Source organism: Centroberyx gerrardi, chromosome 17, assembly GCF_048128805.1.
Source record: "Centroberyx gerrardi isolate f3 chromosome 17, fCenGer3.hap1.cur.20231027, whole genome shotgun sequence".
Lineage (NCBI taxonomy): Eukaryota > Metazoa > Chordata > Actinopteri > Beryciformes > Berycidae > Centroberyx > Centroberyx gerrardi.
Window position 1 is genome coordinate 5,735,649 of NC_136013.1, and position 18,495 is coordinate 5,754,143.

The 18,495-nt window shown below is 41.6% G+C and overlaps 2 protein-coding genes across 2 annotated transcripts; both read right to left on the reverse strand.

Annotated features, from left to right (window-relative positions):
* Positions 1–86: 86 nt before the first annotated feature.
* On the reverse strand, positions 87–6,167 carry golga5 (golgin A5). Its single transcript, XM_071896331.2, has 13 exons — positions 6,022–6,167; positions 4,969–5,648; positions 4,313–4,507; positions 3,986–4,205; positions 3,739–3,862; positions 3,124–3,327; positions 2,446–2,616; positions 1,983–2,111; positions 1,664–1,762; positions 1,347–1,569; positions 825–924; positions 656–719; positions 87–541 (listed from the first exon to the last, which is right to left on the reverse strand). Exons 2-13 carry the CDS (start codon positions 5,621–5,623, stop codon positions 461–463), a joined length of 2,265 nt encoding a protein of 754 aa, XP_071752432.2. The 5' UTR covers positions 5,624–5,648; positions 6,022–6,167; the 3' UTR covers positions 87–460.
* An 845-nt stretch (positions 6,168–7,012) lies between these two features.
* Positions 7,013–18,182, reverse strand: rtf1 (RTF1 homolog, Paf1/RNA polymerase II complex component). The gene is made up of 18 exons (XM_071895969.2): positions 18,012–18,182; positions 16,718–16,828; positions 16,339–16,489; positions 15,184–15,385; positions 14,105–14,222; positions 13,602–13,713; positions 13,367–13,505; positions 12,994–13,171; positions 12,700–12,782; positions 12,521–12,608; positions 12,267–12,374; positions 12,089–12,166; positions 11,585–11,706; positions 10,986–11,043; positions 10,791–10,868; positions 10,563–10,664; positions 9,576–9,690; positions 7,013–8,109 (listed from the first exon to the last, which is right to left on the reverse strand). The coding sequence occupies exons 1-18, from the start codon at positions 18,093–18,095 to the stop codon at positions 8,003–8,005; spliced, it is 2,034 nt and encodes a 677-aa protein (XP_071752070.1). The 5' UTR covers positions 18,096–18,182; the 3' UTR covers positions 7,013–8,002.
* Between the last annotated feature and the right edge of the window lie 313 nt (positions 18,183–18,495).

Sequence of the window (18,495 nt, forward strand, 5' to 3'; positions counted from 1 at the left end):
AAGTTGCAGTGTTTTGTGGTCCAGAAAATGTCTGAGAAGGAAGTGTGACTGTTAGAAAACCGGCAGGCTGTCTCTTGTTTCTTCTGATTTGTTTATTAAAAGACTCTTTTTTACATAGTGTTAAATACAATCTCTCTCAGGAAAACAAACAAATGTCTGAAAGCAGTTGATGAGAAGAAAGGATGTGAGATCAAGTTTGATTTAATATCCCGCCATGAACCCCACCAGTACAGTATATCACTGCATAATTATTTTAAAACTCCATGCTGCCGTCAGCTGTGGATCTTCATATTGGGGAAAAAAATAAAATAATCCATAGCATGTCTGTGCAAAACAGGGAGAGTCAGGTCCCAAAGAGAGTATGCTAACATTGACCCATATTCCAGCAGCGTGCACCATCCTTACATCGAAGGCAACAGAGCACAAATCATAAAACAGCCAGCTCTAACATTCAAGCCTTCTATCTTCCATCAGGATGGCTATGGTGCATTTCTGGTGTGTAAGTCAGAAGAACAATCATGACCCACAGGTGCAGTAGTGCCTGGGAAAGGAATTTGTCACAGAGTTGTTAATTTATTTGTCTAACAAGTGATCACCTTTTGAACAAATTCATAAAAAAAAAAAAAAGTATACAGTCTCTCAATCAAATACTCACTATGTACAGGATCACGAAAACTCTGGCCATCGGGTAGCGTCTCAAGAAGATTCCCAATCTTATGCTGAAATGACAAGATTTTCCATTTATCATTGGAGGGACAATGACTTGAAAACGATGTGAATTTTCGTATTGTTACGGTGAGAAAAAAACTATTGTGAAAGCTCACCTAAAACGGTCGATGGTGCTGGCTGCCTTGCGTACTTTGCCATACACACCTGGGCTGTCCTGGTCACTGAAAAGGACCGGTGTGTTTCTTTGTCGTGCCCCTGAAAGATAAAACACACAGAAAAGTAAATACCCGTCTGACAGAAGAAGGTGACAGTGGAGTTAAAATGAAGTCGGATCAACTATTCATATTAAGCCTCATAAAGCAGAAATTGATCCAATATTTAGAATTTGTGTTCAAACCCAAATGTCTAGTTTTAAATTAATGTGTTGGCATACTCCATTATTTTGCTATCTGTATCAACCAAGGTAGGAAATCAATGGGGGATCCTGAATTTGGGAGTAGAAATTGGGGAAAAGCTGAGAAAACCTACAGTGATGCCAGCTTGTCTCTTTGTAAAAATAAATTTTGATGAAACTGCCCCATGAAGCATTAACACTGCCCCCTAAAATGAGTTCATATGATAAAAAAAACAACATAGTGAAAGTTACTTTTGACCCTGATCTCAACTCTCTAGCCTACCTGGTCCCTCTATATTGCCCATGTTGATGGCTGGCCCTCCGCTCTGTCCTCCCTGAGCGTTCTTCAGCTGCTGCTCCAGACGCTCCAGCTGGAAGACCAGGGAGCTTTTCTCTGTGCCCAGAGCCTCCAGCATCGTCTGCTTCTGGATCAGCGTCTCCGTCAGCTGGTGCAGCCGACTCTCCAGCTCTGTCTGGCTGCTGCTGCTGAGAGCCTTGTTGGTCAACTGGAGGAGTAAAGTAATATCATAATGGAGAGGAGTGCTTCACTACCAACAAAAAAAAGGTTTGCATGCGGTATATTTCTATGAAGTGATTTACCTGGTTCCTGAGTTTTTGGATTTCATCTTCCCGGTCCTTGATTCGGCTCTGGAGAGTGGTCTTGGCACGGTGTTGCTCTTCCTCCAAGTACTGCAGCTCCTATGAAAGATGTAAAAAAAACATCTCAAGTCATTTTTCTTCTTACATAGCTCAGGGGTTTGATCAGACATGTAAAAAGCAGGGAAACAACAATCTCCCATTAGAAATGAATGGGAGTTATATGTCCAAAGAGCCTAGGAAATCCTAGAAAAACACATCCCTGATAGCTTGTAATTTTCTATAGTTGCAAATTAGCAAATGACTTATCAGTCCCCCTCACCTGTTTGTAGCGCTCCACCTCAGCCTCCACCTCCTGCTTGGCTCTGTTCTGTACAGCCTGCTGCTCCTGTACCTCCAGCTGCTGCTCCCGCCATGTCTCTGCCTCCATCAGGGCCTGATTCTCCAAATCCTGCGAGAAAAAATAAACACGTGTCACCCATGCAGCTGAATAACCGACATCTCCATGGTCTAATCAAACTGGGAGATTTGTAAGGTGGACGTGATTCTCAGAGATGACTCATCAGTGTTCACAACTGCTTCACATCATATAGACAGAGACATTTACACCTGGAGACTTCCTAGTGCAACCATAGATCTAGAGGATCAACACAGCATCACATTATTTTAGTTTTTCCACTTTCCCCGCCCAGATTTTTTACAGTCCGCCTAAGGATTTGAACCAGCGACCCCCTAGTCAAAAGTCCAATACTCAAACCTTTACCTTGTCATTTTCACCATCTCACCTGTATTTCTGTACGGAGCGTGTGCACTTGGCCCTGCAGCTTCTGGATCTCGTCCTTCTGCAGCTCCTTCTCGTGACGCAGCTCCTCCAGCTCCAGAGCCGTGGTCCCGCCGCCGTCCAGCGCCTCCAGACCAGACCCCTCCTTCAGACTGCTGATCAGCTTCTCTTTGGACTAGAGACACAATTATACAGAGAAGAAGAATAGGTGAAATTATACCATGTTGCTATTGACAGTAAATGCCAACAGTGCTACCATTTCACAGGAATATTTAATTCCAAATCGCTATATATATATTTTGGATAAAAAGGTTGCCTGGTGTTCATTTCTCGCTATTTAAGAAAACACATCCTCAAAAATTGTACAGTTTGGTAAGTAAACTTCAATAATATTCATTCAATTTCATGCCAGCAATCATTTTATCAGAGTAGGTGTCTCATTTCCCAAACCGTAGATGCTTCATTTTGGAATGAAACTCCATAAATAAACTTAAAAATGAGCACATGCCCAACTTGAGATTCAAAGCAGGAACAGGAATTTCACAGATCATGCTCCTACATTTTTCTTTTCTGAGTGCAAATCAAATTTCATTTATATTTTTGACACAACAATGAAATATTAATGACAGAAACAAGAGCGCCAGCATCACAAAAGGACACAAGAACCGTCATGGTGACTCACTTGTAGGATGCGTGAAGCTTTGTGCTTGTAGTCTTGCAACTCCTGCTTGGCAGACTCAGCTGCAGCTCTGGCACTTTTAGTTTGCTGCTGGAGGTCCTCGGCCCGGTGCTTCTCCTCTGCTGCCCGCCGCTCGGCTCCAGTCACAGTCTCTGCCAGCGTCTGCCTCTCAGCCTCCACTTTGGCTAGACGGGCAGCATACTCACTCTGCGGGACACAAGAAAAGACGACCACCAAGTAGTCTTAATTTAGCATTTCTATGTGTCAACAAAAGAAAAGAATACCTGAGCGCTAAATCTTGTTTCAAATCAGATTTACTTGTGTGTTTGTTGTTTGTTTTAAATTAATGTGGTTTTTGTAAGCCCTGATGACACTGAGATATAAAATGATGTACAAGTAAAGCTTACTGGCAGCAAGATTTACAAGATTTATGCACATTGCTTTGTTCAGTCTAGAGTTTTTTAATGTGCACCTGGGATGAAATTCTGTTTGTGATGTGCAGTCACTAATTTCTGTGTCACGTTTTCATTTAGGCACACCTAATAATAAAATGCAAAGATGAAGACTAGTTTTTCTTAACCATCATCTACACAGAGAAGAAAATGGGAGCACATCCACCTGCATCTGCCGGTAGCTGTCCTGCTCCCTCCTGAGGCCCAGTTCAGCCTCTCGCAGCCTCTCCTGCATCGTCTCGAGAGCTTGGGACTGCATGCAGCTCCCTTCAGAGTGATCCTGCATGATTCTGAACAAATGGAAATAAAAAAAAAATTCTAAAAAATAGCTCTGAAAAGCAGATGTGGCAGGGACAATAACACTGCTAAGCTGAATCTGATCTCCAGTTCAAAATGTGGTCAGGACGGTGTACCTTGACTTTTCGTTCTGTGCCTCCTCTAGCGCACTGCTACGGGACTTCAGTAACTGATCAGCTTCATCCAGTCTGATTTTCAGGACCGCAAGTTGACCATCCTTAGCAGAAAGGGCCTCTGTCAGGTCATCAACCTGCGACCGAAATTCCCTCACCGTCCGGTCTGTCCGAGACTGGTCCGAGTTCCATTTGTCGGCGCGTAGGCGGGCCTGGTTCAGTTCTACAGGAGCGGACAACAAATTAAACCAACACAGTGGGAGACAGCGCAGAAATGTAGGCCATCGTCATTCCTGTGTTGTTCCTCAGCCTTGTCTCTTTAACACCTACCGTCCTGCAAGTCTTTTGCTCTCTGGATGAGTGAAGCCATCTCCTGGTTGAGGGAGGCTACCTCGTTGCGCAGAAGCTGGTTCTCCAGACGCAGACTGGACAGGACTTGGCTCTGTGGCTCCTCTGTGGGTTGAGGCTCCTGTCTGCTGGTCTCCTGAGGAGGAGCCAAGCCAGAGTCTGAACTCTCAGGTGTGTCTGTAGTGAGTGGGGTGGGGGGTGTGGGGGGTGTGGACAGGAAACCACGTAGAGAGAGACAACCAAAGAAATCATTGAGACACAAATATCTCAAATGAAGATAATATAGTTAGGCCATTTATATAGATAAGGCAAGACAAATCTGTTATTTGTTATTTTGTGTTGTAGGGCTGTTGAACTAAACAAATTCTTACTCCGCTAATTTATAATAGATTTGTTTGACTTGTCTGTTGATCAGTCATATTGCTTTCTTAACATTGTCATCATACAAATTAAGGAAATAATCCAAAATGACCAATTTAGACCTCATGTATATATAAAAACAACACATTTATGGATATTTTTGTGATACCAGGCATCATACCAGGCACAACAACAGTGAATAGGATAGACAACTATGTCAGTTGTCTAGGGTCTTAATAACAGATGATTTGGCAAATAAACTAAAAGGCAGTTTATACCTTGGCTTTGATCTTTAGCTGAACCGTCCTCTGATGTTTTGATGCTGTGAGCGGACAGTGAGCTGAGGCTTGAGGCCCGTGATATGCCACGGGTAGAGGGGGGAGTGGAGGGGACTGAGGGGACAGTATGGGGAGCAACGGAGGGAGGAGGTGGTGGGTTTTGGGCCTCGGTGACTGGAACCGACACTTTCAGTAGTTCTCGTCTCACATCCTTCCTGTCGCCGGCAGGAGGGTCTGAGCTGTTCAGAAAGTCAAACAGCATGTCATCGTTCACATCCTGCTCGCTCTTTTTGCGCCTCACGAAGCCAGAGGAGGCTTTGGACGTGTTGGGAGCGCTGCTGGCGGAGCCCAGGGGAATGCTGGACATGTTGGCCGTGCCAGCCAGCAGGGTAGCGTTGGACCTCTTGATGTTGCCGGCTGCCGCAGAGATGAAGCCTGGTGCATCGTGAGAGGATGCATAGGCATGCTGTGTCACAGCCGAGTCGGTCGTGTACCCTGCACCGCTGTATCCAGAGGTGACTGTGGGATCTTCCTCATAGGATGATGTGAAGGAGGATCCGCTTCCCTGGCTCTTGCTTAGTGCAGTGGCAGCTCCTTGGTCCACTTTATTCAGGAAGTCTTCAGCTTTCCCAGCCAAGTCAGTAAACCAAGACATTCTGCATCCTAATGACAGAAACAAACTAGCACAATACCGTGGTAAAGTTAGATATTGGAGATATTCGGCTCTTCAAATCTCAATAGCATTTAAATGAGGCACAATGCTATAAAATGCAATGGTTATGCAGGTAGGTTATATCTGTCGAATCTCCAATACGGTTAGCAACCATTTGAACTTAGCTTTCTGCACAGCTAGCATGAAAACCATATAACAGCGTAACTGCTGGATAACTATAACATTACCACTTATTTCTGGCACGAATATATGCAAACAAATCAGTTATTACAGAGTCTAGGCTAACATAAATCTACATTAAACACAGGAGGCTTGGGTTAAACTCTAGACTCGTAAAGCTAACAGGCTAGCTAACCACTACTGGTAAGCTACTGACTTACCGTTGAAAACGACGTCCGACCTCAGAATATCTCGGTTACTTGTCTGTCCCCAAGGTTTTACTGCTGCGCATTAAAAGAGTCTAATACCGTTAGGAAAGGCAATGTCAAATGTCATCATCTGTCAATAGGATCTTGTTGGTCTTCTCAATACGTGGACCAGGAAGTCCTGCTAGCAAGGACCCAACAACAGAACGTCTGCAAAAGAGCCTGATCAAAAATGAACCAATCAGCTTTTCTTTTTCCTTTTTTTTATTGAAAGAATCATCATAAAATACAGTAATGTCATATAAATAATAATAACAATAATAAAAATAATAATAATAATGGGGGATATACAGATTTACTCAAATTACACAAAGACCTTATATAAATGACAATATTAAAGGTTCTAAGTAAGCAAAATCACAAGATATTGCTGTTGTACTGTATATCAGCATAACTGTGATTCAGTCGTAGATACTCACAGCCACACCATACTGTTTGGCCAAACAACATTCCAATTATATATACACTAACAGAGTGTTATGTTTAGATAACCTGCACCCATATTACAAATGGCCCAGGAAAGTCTTGTTCATAATGCACAGTTCTAGCAAGAGTACCGATTATAGAAACACAATGCATCATAAAAATCCTAATCATGATGATAAAGAAGAAATGGTCTATGAATTAGGCCTAGTCATTGGACAAATCTGGCCGATTAGATTTCAGTACGTTTTCTGGCCTACAGTAGCCTAGTCTGCAGGCTTATATGAGAGCGTTGTTAAAGCTGTTGTAGGTGCCATCATATTTATTGTCACTTCAAAAACTCTGAATTGAGCATTTGGCAAGAGATGTTATTGGCCTTTACAAAAACTCCCTTTTGTCATCTAAAGCCATTGATAACAGTCAAATCCCCGTCTTCACCTGAAACAGAAAAAAATACATCCATAGCAAGTGTCATTGGTCTGACCCACGTATTACTTAAAAAGAGACAAATGGACACAAAACCTATGAAACAGTGCCTCTTTATTTTTCCCGCACTCACTCCAAAATGCATATTTACATGGCATGCCACATCAATACAGGAACTGACTATGGACACAATCGATAACACTTAAGAATCTGCTCTGGGAGTAGGGGCAAGGGAGTTATCCCACGAACAACCAACCTAGAGATAATAGAAATAAAGCAACGCTTTTAATCATCCATAGAAAAAATTTCATCTTAAATCAGGTTGTTTCAAAGACTTAAAAAGTGACAAATGTTGCCCAGTTGACATGTACTGATATGCCAAGTTCCTATATTTATCTTCTTGTTTGAACAGCGGGCTGGAGTTACAGATGAGTCGTAGATGGAGATCATCTACAGTTCTGCAGAAGACCATGAAATGGTAAACTTGGGATGGACTGGAAGTGTAGATTCCCTCGCCTTTTGGAAAAAAGGATCTACAACAACAGCAATTCAGTGATGATGAGGAAAAAGCTGTTCAGCTCCATTAACTGTCTGGTCCAGTAATCTCAAAGTAACTCAACAATCTAAGTCTTATAAGATAGTGTCCTTGTTCAGGTAATAATCCACAAGGTAATAATCCACAAGCGCAGTGTCCTTTTAAAAAAAACAACAAAAAAACAAAAAGGACACGAAAGGAGTGAACTCCAGAAGATCCAAAAGAGGGGAGAGAAGTTAAATACATAAAAAAATTAATAACAAAAAAAACCCCACAACTCAATGCATGAGTTTGTGCGCAATAATGAAAAAAAAAATGAAAAAAATCTGGACAAGTTTCTTCCTAGCGAGATCCTTTGAGAAAAAATGTTGTCTCTGCTTAATCAGTATTTCCTCTGTTAGGATAAACAGTCTCTTGTATCAACATTCAAACGCACTTCCTCCCGGACTCATTCTCTCTCTCACTCACGCTCACACACACACACACACACACACTCACACACACTCAATTACACATGCAATGTGGTTTCTGAATGAGGGGCTAGCCACGCCATTAGATCAACCCCCTCCTCTTCTTGTAGTCCTCCAGGTTGAGGGACCTGCGAGGAGCACCGTCCTTCACCGGCAGTGCATTGGAGCTTACTGACAGAGACTTCGCCTCTGCAACAAAGAAGAGCGATATTAATTAATGACCCTCGCTCCTAAACTGGTATTCAATTCAATTCAAACTCTGTTCAAGACTCATCTTAAACTAGAAATAACCGCCTCGCGATTGTATGCCTCCGCCAATAACTTTTGTTTTATCATTGCAAGGACAGTCTTTATTTATTGAACATATATAATTAATGTGATTATTAGGTCAACTTAAAGGATTTTGGTGTCTGCAAAAGTAAGTGACAGCACTTCCATCGTTTTTGTAGAATGACCCAAGATCGTTTTCTCAGCTACAGTGGTAAGCAAAACATTATGATGTCACAGTGAAGTTGACCTTTGAACTTTTGGATATAAAATGTCATCGCTTCATCATTTTATCCTATTAGACATTTGTGTGAAATTTTGTCATAATTAGCGTATTAATTCTTGAGTTATGGCCAAAAATGTGTTTTGTGAGGTCACAGTGACCTTGACCTTTGACCACCAAATTCTAATCAGTTCATCCTTGAGTCCAAGTGGACGTTTGTGCCAGATGTAATGAAATTCCCTCCAGGCGTTCCTGAGATATTGCGTTCATGAGAAAAAGGACGGACGTGAGGTCACAGTGACCTTGACCTTTGACCTTTGACCACCAACATCTAATCAGTTCATCCTTGAGTCCAAGTGGACGTTTGTGCCAAATTTGAAGAAATTCCCTCAAGGCGTTCCTGAGATATCGCGTTCACGAGAATGGGCCGGCCGGCCGTACGACCCGAAAACATAATGCCTCCGGCCACGGTTGTTGCCGGCGCGGAGGCATAAAAAGCGGTCCATAGCAGATAAAAACAACACAAGACAATTACACATAAATAGAAGAAAAAGATACACATAAAAAGAATAGGTATGTCTGGTGCAGAGGTGTGACCAGGCCAACTTTTGAGTCCCAAGTCAGTCTCAAGTCTTGAAGCGCAAGTCTCAAGTCAAGTCTCAAGTCTGAATGTAGAACAGCAAGTCAAGTCAAAACAAATCAAGAGTCCAGTATCAATTTAACATTTTAAAGAAAACTAAATATGTAGGACTTTTCAATGCAATATGGTTTTAATTGGATAAAAACTTGGTAAGAGCATCATGAGTTTGATTTCTATAATCAGTTTCAACTTCAATAAATTCAATCATTCCATACAGAATTTAAATTCAGTCGTCTGCTGGAACAAATCTCATCACTTTCAATCTAAGTCATTTACACAAACACAAGATCTCAAGTCAAGACTTTAGAAACCTTTTCAAGTCATCAAAGTACAAGTCAGAGTCAAGTCCCAAGTCACCAGACCTCAAGTCAAGTCTCAAGTATTCTCTCCATGCATCGAGAATCAAAAATTGTGACTCGAGTCCAAGTCATGTGACTTGAGTCCCCACCTCTGGTCTGGTGGGTAACAACAATCATCTTTGAACAACAGCCACATAAAAAACACACACACAGCGAATCATCTCACCTGCATTAGGAACCTGCAGGTCAATCTTGACATCAAAGTCATGAACTTTAAACAGGTCCTCTGAGAGGTCGCTGGTTGGCTTGGGGGCATCTTTGTCTTTCTGGCTCGCTTGACCCTATATCAAAAAAAAAAGGGAAAAATTACAACGTGTTCAGGCAAAGACCCAAGGTTAAGTTCTAGTCAACGTTGGTGCTGGTTATCGCTGGGAATGCGTCAGTACCAATGCTGGTTCTGATACTTCAAATGAAATACATTTCCCAATGCAAAAGGATAAATTATTTTCCCTTTCGAACTTGTAGGCTAAAATGCACTTGAGCTAATTGAAAACACAATCTAAATGAAGAATTAAACATTATGAAGCTTTTTGATACCTTTCAATACAAGTTGAGGCCTTAAAATTGATATCTACAGCTGTAGCCAACAAACAGGTCCCTCATCCTGCTGTATTGCAACAGCGACTGCAGCCTATTATTTCTAAAATGTTTTAGACAGAATTTAACAAACATATTGTAAAACAAAAAATAAGAGTTCCAAGGCACTGGAACGGTTTCCAAAGAGCACCGCGAGTTATACGTTTCACACCATTGAAGCACACCTTGTACTTTGCTCAACCTTGCTCAGTAAAATGGCTAAATTTGTGCACCAAGAAAAAAAACACTCAGAACAGTACTGATAGGTATCATTCTCCGCTCTAGTCATTATTCTCTGGTGTTTATCTGAAATCGAAGATGCCTGTGAAATGCCATATGTCTTGTATGACGCATGACCATGTGCACGTGAACCACGAACATGCAGACTGTGCCAATGTAAACAATGTCAGCATAGCATCATGTTACACCTCACTTGTTGCATGGCTAAAAACCGGGTCAACACAACAAGATGAGTGATGCTACAGGCCAAAAAGAGGACAGAACAGCAACTTGTGCTTCTGTACAACCCGCTGAACAGATCCTCGAAGTGGATCTTGGTTCCACAAGTCTTCCTTACCAGTTTGTTCTTCTCTGTAGAATTGGGATCTTGCCCCGACCCAGAGCCATACTTCTGGTTTAGGTGAGCAAGGATAGCTGCATGGACTGACGGGTCTCTGGCCTACAGAACCAAGAAGAACAGATTGACACAACCTTAGAGTAACCGCAGCAGATTCATCAGTGTCTAATTGCATTGTACATATCCTGCTTTGGAAAATCTTACATGACATAATAATGGAAATCTTACATTAGACACCATGGTGGGCTTGCACTGTCTTCGGGTGAAAGGATCCATTTGCTGGTTCTTGGCATTTTGTCCCTCAGCCTGTGAGGAAGTAAATCGGCAAGTAAAAAGTCATTTAAACATCATCATTTATAGAAAAATCATCACAGTCGAATACACGCAGGTATGAGGATGATGCTGGAGGAGGCGGGCACGTACCACAAGAGCCTTTTCAGATTCCACAATGTTCCAACTCCTGTTCCTCTGATTAATGTAGCTGGAGGATAAAGAGATTGAAAGAGTCAGAATACTGGACAGAATACTGGTATGAACAGTCTCCTCCAAAGCAAAGGATTATGGTATTAAGGATTGTATATTTAAATATACAGTATGTCACGACGAAATTGTTCATTGATATATTCCTGCCTCATATTTTACGCCTTATAACTGCAGCAATAAAACGTTACCATCCCCATTACACTAGCCCAAATAAGCTATGCTGTATTTTAATTTGGGTGAGGTTGTGTGGGTCACATTTTCTGCAAAAGCTGTAATTTCCATTCCAGCAAACTGGTTAAGTGATGTTTTTTCAACCAATGGAATGGAGAAATGCACCATTTCTGATAGAAAACAATTTATGTGGGCTACTGCAGCAGCATTGCTAACATTTCTTCATTCACTGGTTTAAAAGAATTCTAATGCGCTATTTGAAAATCCAGCGCAATGTTCCCAGAAGTGAAGCCAGGGACATTTTCCCTTTTTTATAAACATTTATAAGTCTAGACAGATTCAGACAGCTATAATTGTAACTGGCGAACCTGATGGCAGAGATGTTCTTGGTCCTCTGCCTGTCAAGTGCTTCTGCCCTCTCCTCTAGCTCGTTCAGCTCATCCTGGATCACTTTCACTTTATCACCGTCTCCGCTTTCTTCTGCCATGGCCTTTAGTAGAAATACAGACGGAAGGGATAAGCATAACATACCAGAAACTGATATATACACACGAGACAATCTTCTGCAATATTTCAAAGGCATTATTTGTCAGCGTCTATGTTCAAACGTTATGTTTTTTGTTGTTGAAAAGCTGATTGTACCAGTTTTAGTTTACACCAACCACTACAATTACTTGGGACTTATGTAATCAGGACATGTTATTTGGGTTTTTTATTCCTTCAAAAGATAAGTCCATCTACCAGTGACCAAGCTTCATATTTAACATATGACAGGTTGCAAAGTAGGTTATTTTACAAATGTAAAATTCCATGACTTTTCCATCACCACAGAATACTATAGGTAGTACTCAATCAACTGTATTTCTCAGTACCTTATCTTTGAGGAGTTGAGTTTTCTTCATGGCATAATTTGGTGGTGCTTTTCGGAATCGGTCTTTCTCTTTCACAATCTGTGAAGAGAACAAAAACAAAAAAAGTTCATTTTTTTCTGCACTGCATAATGTGTGAGACCAGAGAAAGCACTCAACATGATGAGAGAAACGGACTTACATCCTCTATGTCTTTGTCATTGAACTTATAGTTCAGAGCTTCTTTGATGGACTGCTCCTTTTTGGTGATTTCATCAAGAGTTGGGACTTGCATCCCGGCGACTATCATCTGCAAAGGAGAAAATCAACACACAGCACATTAACTTGTGCCATCTAACTTGGCAGATTGGACAGATCATTTCTCTCTCTCTGGCCCTTGAAGAAATTCGCTTCCCCTTAATCTGAGGTTTTCTATGACATAATAAGTCCACTTACCGCCTCTTTCCACTTCATGAACTCATTTTCTGTAAACTCCTGATTTGACACAAACTCAAGTCTGAAAACCCGTGTGTCGCCGCCGTGCCTGAGGAAAACAGACAAAATATCTTAAGTCACATTTTTGGGAGCAGGGATAATGGAAGAGAGGGTCCACTATTTGAGTCTTGGATTCCTACCTTAATTGTAAGCCTTTGTTTGTTCTCGTTGATCCAAGCTGGTAAACCTTGGCCGTCTCTACCACATCCACTATTTCAGCAACCTTTTAACAGCAAGAGAAAGGAATATCATTACATAAACGTTCATCATTTAGACTTTATTTAACCAGGCAGGCCCACTGACATTCGAAATCTGTTTCAAGAGAGACCTGGCCTTCATGTCTCGACTGAAAAACAGATCACAATAACACAAGAGCGCATTTCTATTCAAATTTGCAGACTGTATGAGAAACATTATCCACGAGTCCAACTTACCCTATAAACTGGTTTACTACTGCTGTTCCCAATCCCTATCCTCACAAAGCACCCAGTCACAGTTTTAGCAAAGAAGGGCATGTGGCACCAGCGCTCCAGCTTGTGCCTGGACAGGCGGACCCGGTTTAGCTCATCCGGTAGTGAAACAGGCTGGGACTTTGGCGGAGTCTCCTCTTTTCTGATAGTGGAACAAAGTAAAGAGTTATTCAAAAGATTGTGAAATGATTGACTCTGTAATACTGTTCAGCAGAAAACCAAACGACGTGACATTAACACTGATGAGATAGAAAAGTGTAGTCTTGTGATCTGCTTTTTAAGTTGTTTAAATGAACAGGTACAGCGGCTTTTAAATCTCCGGCAGAATGATACTCACTCGTCATCATCATAAGATGAAGAACGCGAACTCCGATCACTTTTTACTGATGACTTGTCATCGTCTTCCTCTTCTTCCTCCTCATCATCAGAGTACACCTCGCTGGTCTTCAGGGGCTGACGCTTGGCCAGCAGTTCCGCTGCTCACCAAAGAGGTCAAATGTCAGCGTTCTGAACTGACTCACAACAGTGGAATCAGACAGAAATAGAAATATCCGGACATTAACTGTGCCAACCTGTTCTGTTCTTCTTCTTCTCACGCTCTGCCTTCAGTTCTTCCATGGCCTGGGACTTCTTGTCGAGTTTTTCGTCACGCTTTGATCGCCTCTCCTTGTTATGCGACATGACCTAGAGAAGAGTGGAAGTTGCAATCGCACACGACAAAGTCAAGCCTGTGTAATGCTGCAGACGTACTGCTACATTTGTCTGACTCTTTAATGTTAATATTAACTAAAGTATTTCTAAAGTATTTTATAAAATGATTAAGAATAAATCCCCATGCACACAAAACAAACTTTGCACCAATTAATTAATGCAGTAAGTCGTGCACAGTAAGTTGTGCAGTGGTGACTTTATGTGTACTGGACTTTCTTCTTTATCTTAATCTTTGATCTCTGATTTGAACTCAGAGCTTGAACAGTCCCCAGCATCAATTTTAGTAATAAAGCACACTGATGTGCTATTTATTATCTTTATGGATCTCTAAAACGGTATAAGATACTCATGAAACTGGACTCACCACTTGTGTGTCTTGAACCTGAGATAGCTTCCTTTTTTCTTGCTCTTCCTCCTGCTTCTTTTTCTTTTCCTCTTTCTCCTTCTTCTTTGCAGTCTTCAACTTCTTTTTAATTTCAAACCTGTCAAAAACATACAAAATCTAAAATGAGCTGACATTGTGGGCATGCACATTCCACAATGCAGAGGTCCAGCTGATTTCTCTGGGGTGGCTCACGCTAAAGCATGCACATCAACTATTTCCTTCTGTGAAAGGAACATCTGCTGACAAAAGTATGTATATTGCGAGACTTGAAACAATCTTGGGTCAAACAGGGTTTGCAAACCACATTTACCATTTGATTTAAAGGGGTTTGCCACATCAGGACAATTCAGATAGTGTCAGGTAAGTGGTCAATACCAGTGTCATTTACAGTTATAGCCTATTTACTTCTGTCTACTATCATTTTGCAATTCATGCTGTATGTACTTGAATTTTTTTTTTTTTGCTAATTTTTCATTGTTTTTAAAATACAAACTTTACAGTATCAAACCTAGCTTGACATTAACTACTGTCCCAACTAACAAAGACGCCCTTAATAAGAAGACATGGATATAACAATAAAGTTTGTACGGCAACATGTTTTTGAGGGATTATTTCCCGGCGTAGACTTCCACTTCTTCCTATGGGTGTCAGGTGATTGACAGTAAGCAAAGTGTAACCTACTGCAGCACTGAAAACAAACACTCAACTTGGGCACAATGAAATAACGATAAAATAGAAACACTGACAAACCCAAATTAAGGCTTGATATTTACTGTGATGCTTTACCCAGCTCTGTGATAGTTGTGTTTCATTCATACTGTACAAAAATGGACGGCAGCATATGGCTTCTTCTGAAGTCACCTGTGTGACGCCAGCAGGAATAATGTACAGCAGAAAGAGGGGCAACCGACAATTGGCACAAACTTAAAAATGTTGCAAATCTCATCATTCTGGTGTTCCACATAACTTAAAACAAATGCTACAAATTCTTTGCAAATATTATTTCAAATATCATTTAAAGATTCTTGCAGCTCCTCTCTCACAATGTCACCACTCACCGTCTCTTGAGCACCTCTCTCTTCTCAATTCTGTTGAACAGCTCTTGTTCCCTCTCCTTCTCTGTCATCTGCTCCAGTCGAGCCCTGTCCTCCGCATCTCCCATCAGGTCGTCGTCGTACCCGTCCCGGAACACGTCATCCTCGGAGGAGTCCGAGTCCGAGCTGGAGGACGAACTGTTGCTCTCTGAATCAGACACCTCTCCTGATAGACAGAAAACAACAACAGATACCTTACATTAAATGGTCACCTGCAAATTTGCCATTCATTGGCATGAACAGGAATCATTCCCATTTGAGGCATTTAGCTGACTTCAGCTCTTATCCAGGGGAATTTATCATGAATGCAACACTACACAGTTTTCCTAATCAGTTTTCCATGACATATGAATATGTGAAATTTCTATGACCATTATTTGTCGGGGTATATGAATGTTCAAATTTTGTTGATTGGCCAAACTGAATGCTCCAGGTCGTGTTTTAGCTAACTACAACTGTTGACTGTTACAACTTGGGACTCAAGAGGTCATGAAATGTATTCTTTGGGTTATTATTCCTTCTAAGGTGTCACTACTAGCAGCCAAGTTGAACTTTAATCAAAACACACTGAACAAATTTCCATAATGTTTCCCAAAACCTTTTGGGCATAAATGATTTTCCATGAGTTTTTCAAATTTCAAAACTTTTCCAGATTTTCCATAACTGTAGCAACCCTGCATACAGTACAGAGGGTGGCAAAGTAAGACAAATAAACCAAATACCAGCTTAGTTGCTTCCCTAAGTGCCAGCTGGGATAAAGGGGATGAGCAACTGAGTCACTTAATCCCAGCCACCTGAAATATTCTACCCATTGACATGGTAGCCTGGTGATACCTGTAATCTACAGTTCATAATATGTCATGCCATGTTGCCTTGTACTGTTTGCAAGATGCTACTATCCTGGAGCCATGTGTGTCAGTAGATGTGTGTCAGATTAAAGCAATTCTGGGCCTGATAGTACACCAGCTGCATGTAATGATAACACATTCTGCCTCTCTAGAGAAGCTTGCCAAGATGATTCTTTTGCATGCAAAGATTAATTAAGAAGAGGAAAATGAAATTAAGCTGCTTTTAAAGCGCAGATCACCATTTCCCTATGTACAGCCTGAAGAAACTTACCCTCCTCCGGTGCAGAGCTCTCCGCTGAACTGTCTCCATCTGAGCTGCCAGACGCTGCTGTTTTGTTTACCCTCTTCTTTGTAGCGTTCTTCTTGTCAGACCCCTTCCCTTGCTTAACCTTCTTTTTGCCTTTGGTGCCACCAACAGTCCACTAGACAAAGCATTGAAAGCTTCAGTTTTGGTTATCAAATAATTGAAACTGAAATAACTGAAATATTCTCTTGGTGAAAAAGCATTTCAGGTGAACTTTTGTGTGCCTGATATCTGAAAAGAGCAATCTGAAATGTTTAAAAAATATGGCCTCCATTTTCAACTTTTTGTTACATCCATAACTGAAAGAAAAAGAGTGAAATTCTGTAGAGCAATTAATCTGTCATACCTCGTCATCACTGTCAGATGTCTCAGAGTCTGTGGAGGCAGCAGGCTTATTAACTGGCTCTTCCTGCTCACCTGAGTCAACCCTCTTCCTCTTCGCCAAAGACAACAACTCCTGAAAGCAAGAGGTTTTTCAGAGAGAACAGCCAATGAAATCACATTCATGGAAAGAAGGAAAATGCACTCAAATATTGAAGGGAAGTGGGACAGCTGAAAACCACACTTGAGACAAGAGGTGGTCACGAACTCATAGCACCAATGCAAAGGTTTATTAAGACACTGCATACATTTGAGCAGCACAGATCTGAAATCACAACCACATGAGCTCCCTGCAGAGAACTCACCAACTATTAAACACCGATCAGTTGGAAGCCTTGTGACTGTTTGATATAACTGGCTTAATAGTAAACTTTTCTTAACTCATATAGCCACCAGCTGACAGTAAAGAGACAACTCAAGAGGCAACCTGTTGGCAACCAATTACTGAAATGCACCAATTGACAGATGCTAATTTGAAGGACATGGCCACTATCTCAGGGTTAGACATCAGGTTATGCACACAGAAGTACACTAGAGATCAAAGTTATGGAAGCAGCATTCCTGTGAGGCTCTTCAGCTATTTGACAGACAAGGTGGCTTGGAAAGCTAGTTAGCTTGCTAACGGCTGTTTGTCAACAACACCGAAATAGAACTTCAGCTCTGCGCCCATGACGTCATTCAGGAGATAAGGTTCTAAATCCAATGCGACGCCACACCGACTTCAGTTGTCTAAACATTTCCCACTCGTTCACAACTTGATAGCCAACGACCCCCGGTTGTGTATATAGCCAGCCTGCTAACTAGTCAAAACCAGCAAGGCCTGTGGCGCGGTGTTTTCGTGCAAAATAACGCTGCACGACAAGAGCTAGCATTGAGTACATCTCTTGGAATGTAGCTAACGTTCCCGTTAGCGTAGCAGTTGCCGAGGTTCAACAGCAGCATTGTATTCGGTTGAAACAAATGTAATTTGATTGGTGCCGTTTTAAACAACTGAGCCGTACCAAAAACGTAACAATTTATTTGAGTCGGGGCTATCACATTTGTTCACAAAGGAATTTTATGTTGCTGAGCAAGTGTTGTACTCCAGTAGCGTTAAATACGCTAGGCCTACTTTCAGTTTTCCCAGCCAGGCCAGGCACAGCGCAATCACGGACTGGCTGGCTAATGTTACCTTGGTTAGCACACATTAGCTTCACCTCAAAGTGTTGACAACTTAATAAACGATTATTATTACAAAATTAGAAAAGTTGTGCCCTTACCTGATCTAAATTATCATCACTAGCACTGTCTTCAGAGTCGGAGTCAATCACGACTCGACCTTTCCGTTTCTTTACATTCACCATGATTAGCTACAAGGCTAACTTGCTAGCTGCCTCTATGTCGTCTGAATGTTTGTTTGACGGCAAACGGCGGTAGCTAGCCAGCCAGTCCTGCCGTGATGCTACCTAGCTAGTTGGCTCTGCAGTCAGACACACAAAGGCACCACTGAGCATGCGCGCTCATAATGATTGCAGAGAATTGCTACTAGTTTTGTATCACTATCGATAAAATATATTAAGATATATATTCGTGCGTGTGTTTCTCAAACGTTTTATCAATAGAGCTGATGAAAAATGGGAGGGAAATGCAAGGGCACTAATATATCTGAGAGGGAACTAGATGTTGTCAGTGAGAGCGTCACCAGGACAGTGATCCTTGGTGCACCAGGGGTACATTCGGGATAATGTAACCGTCTACCAATGC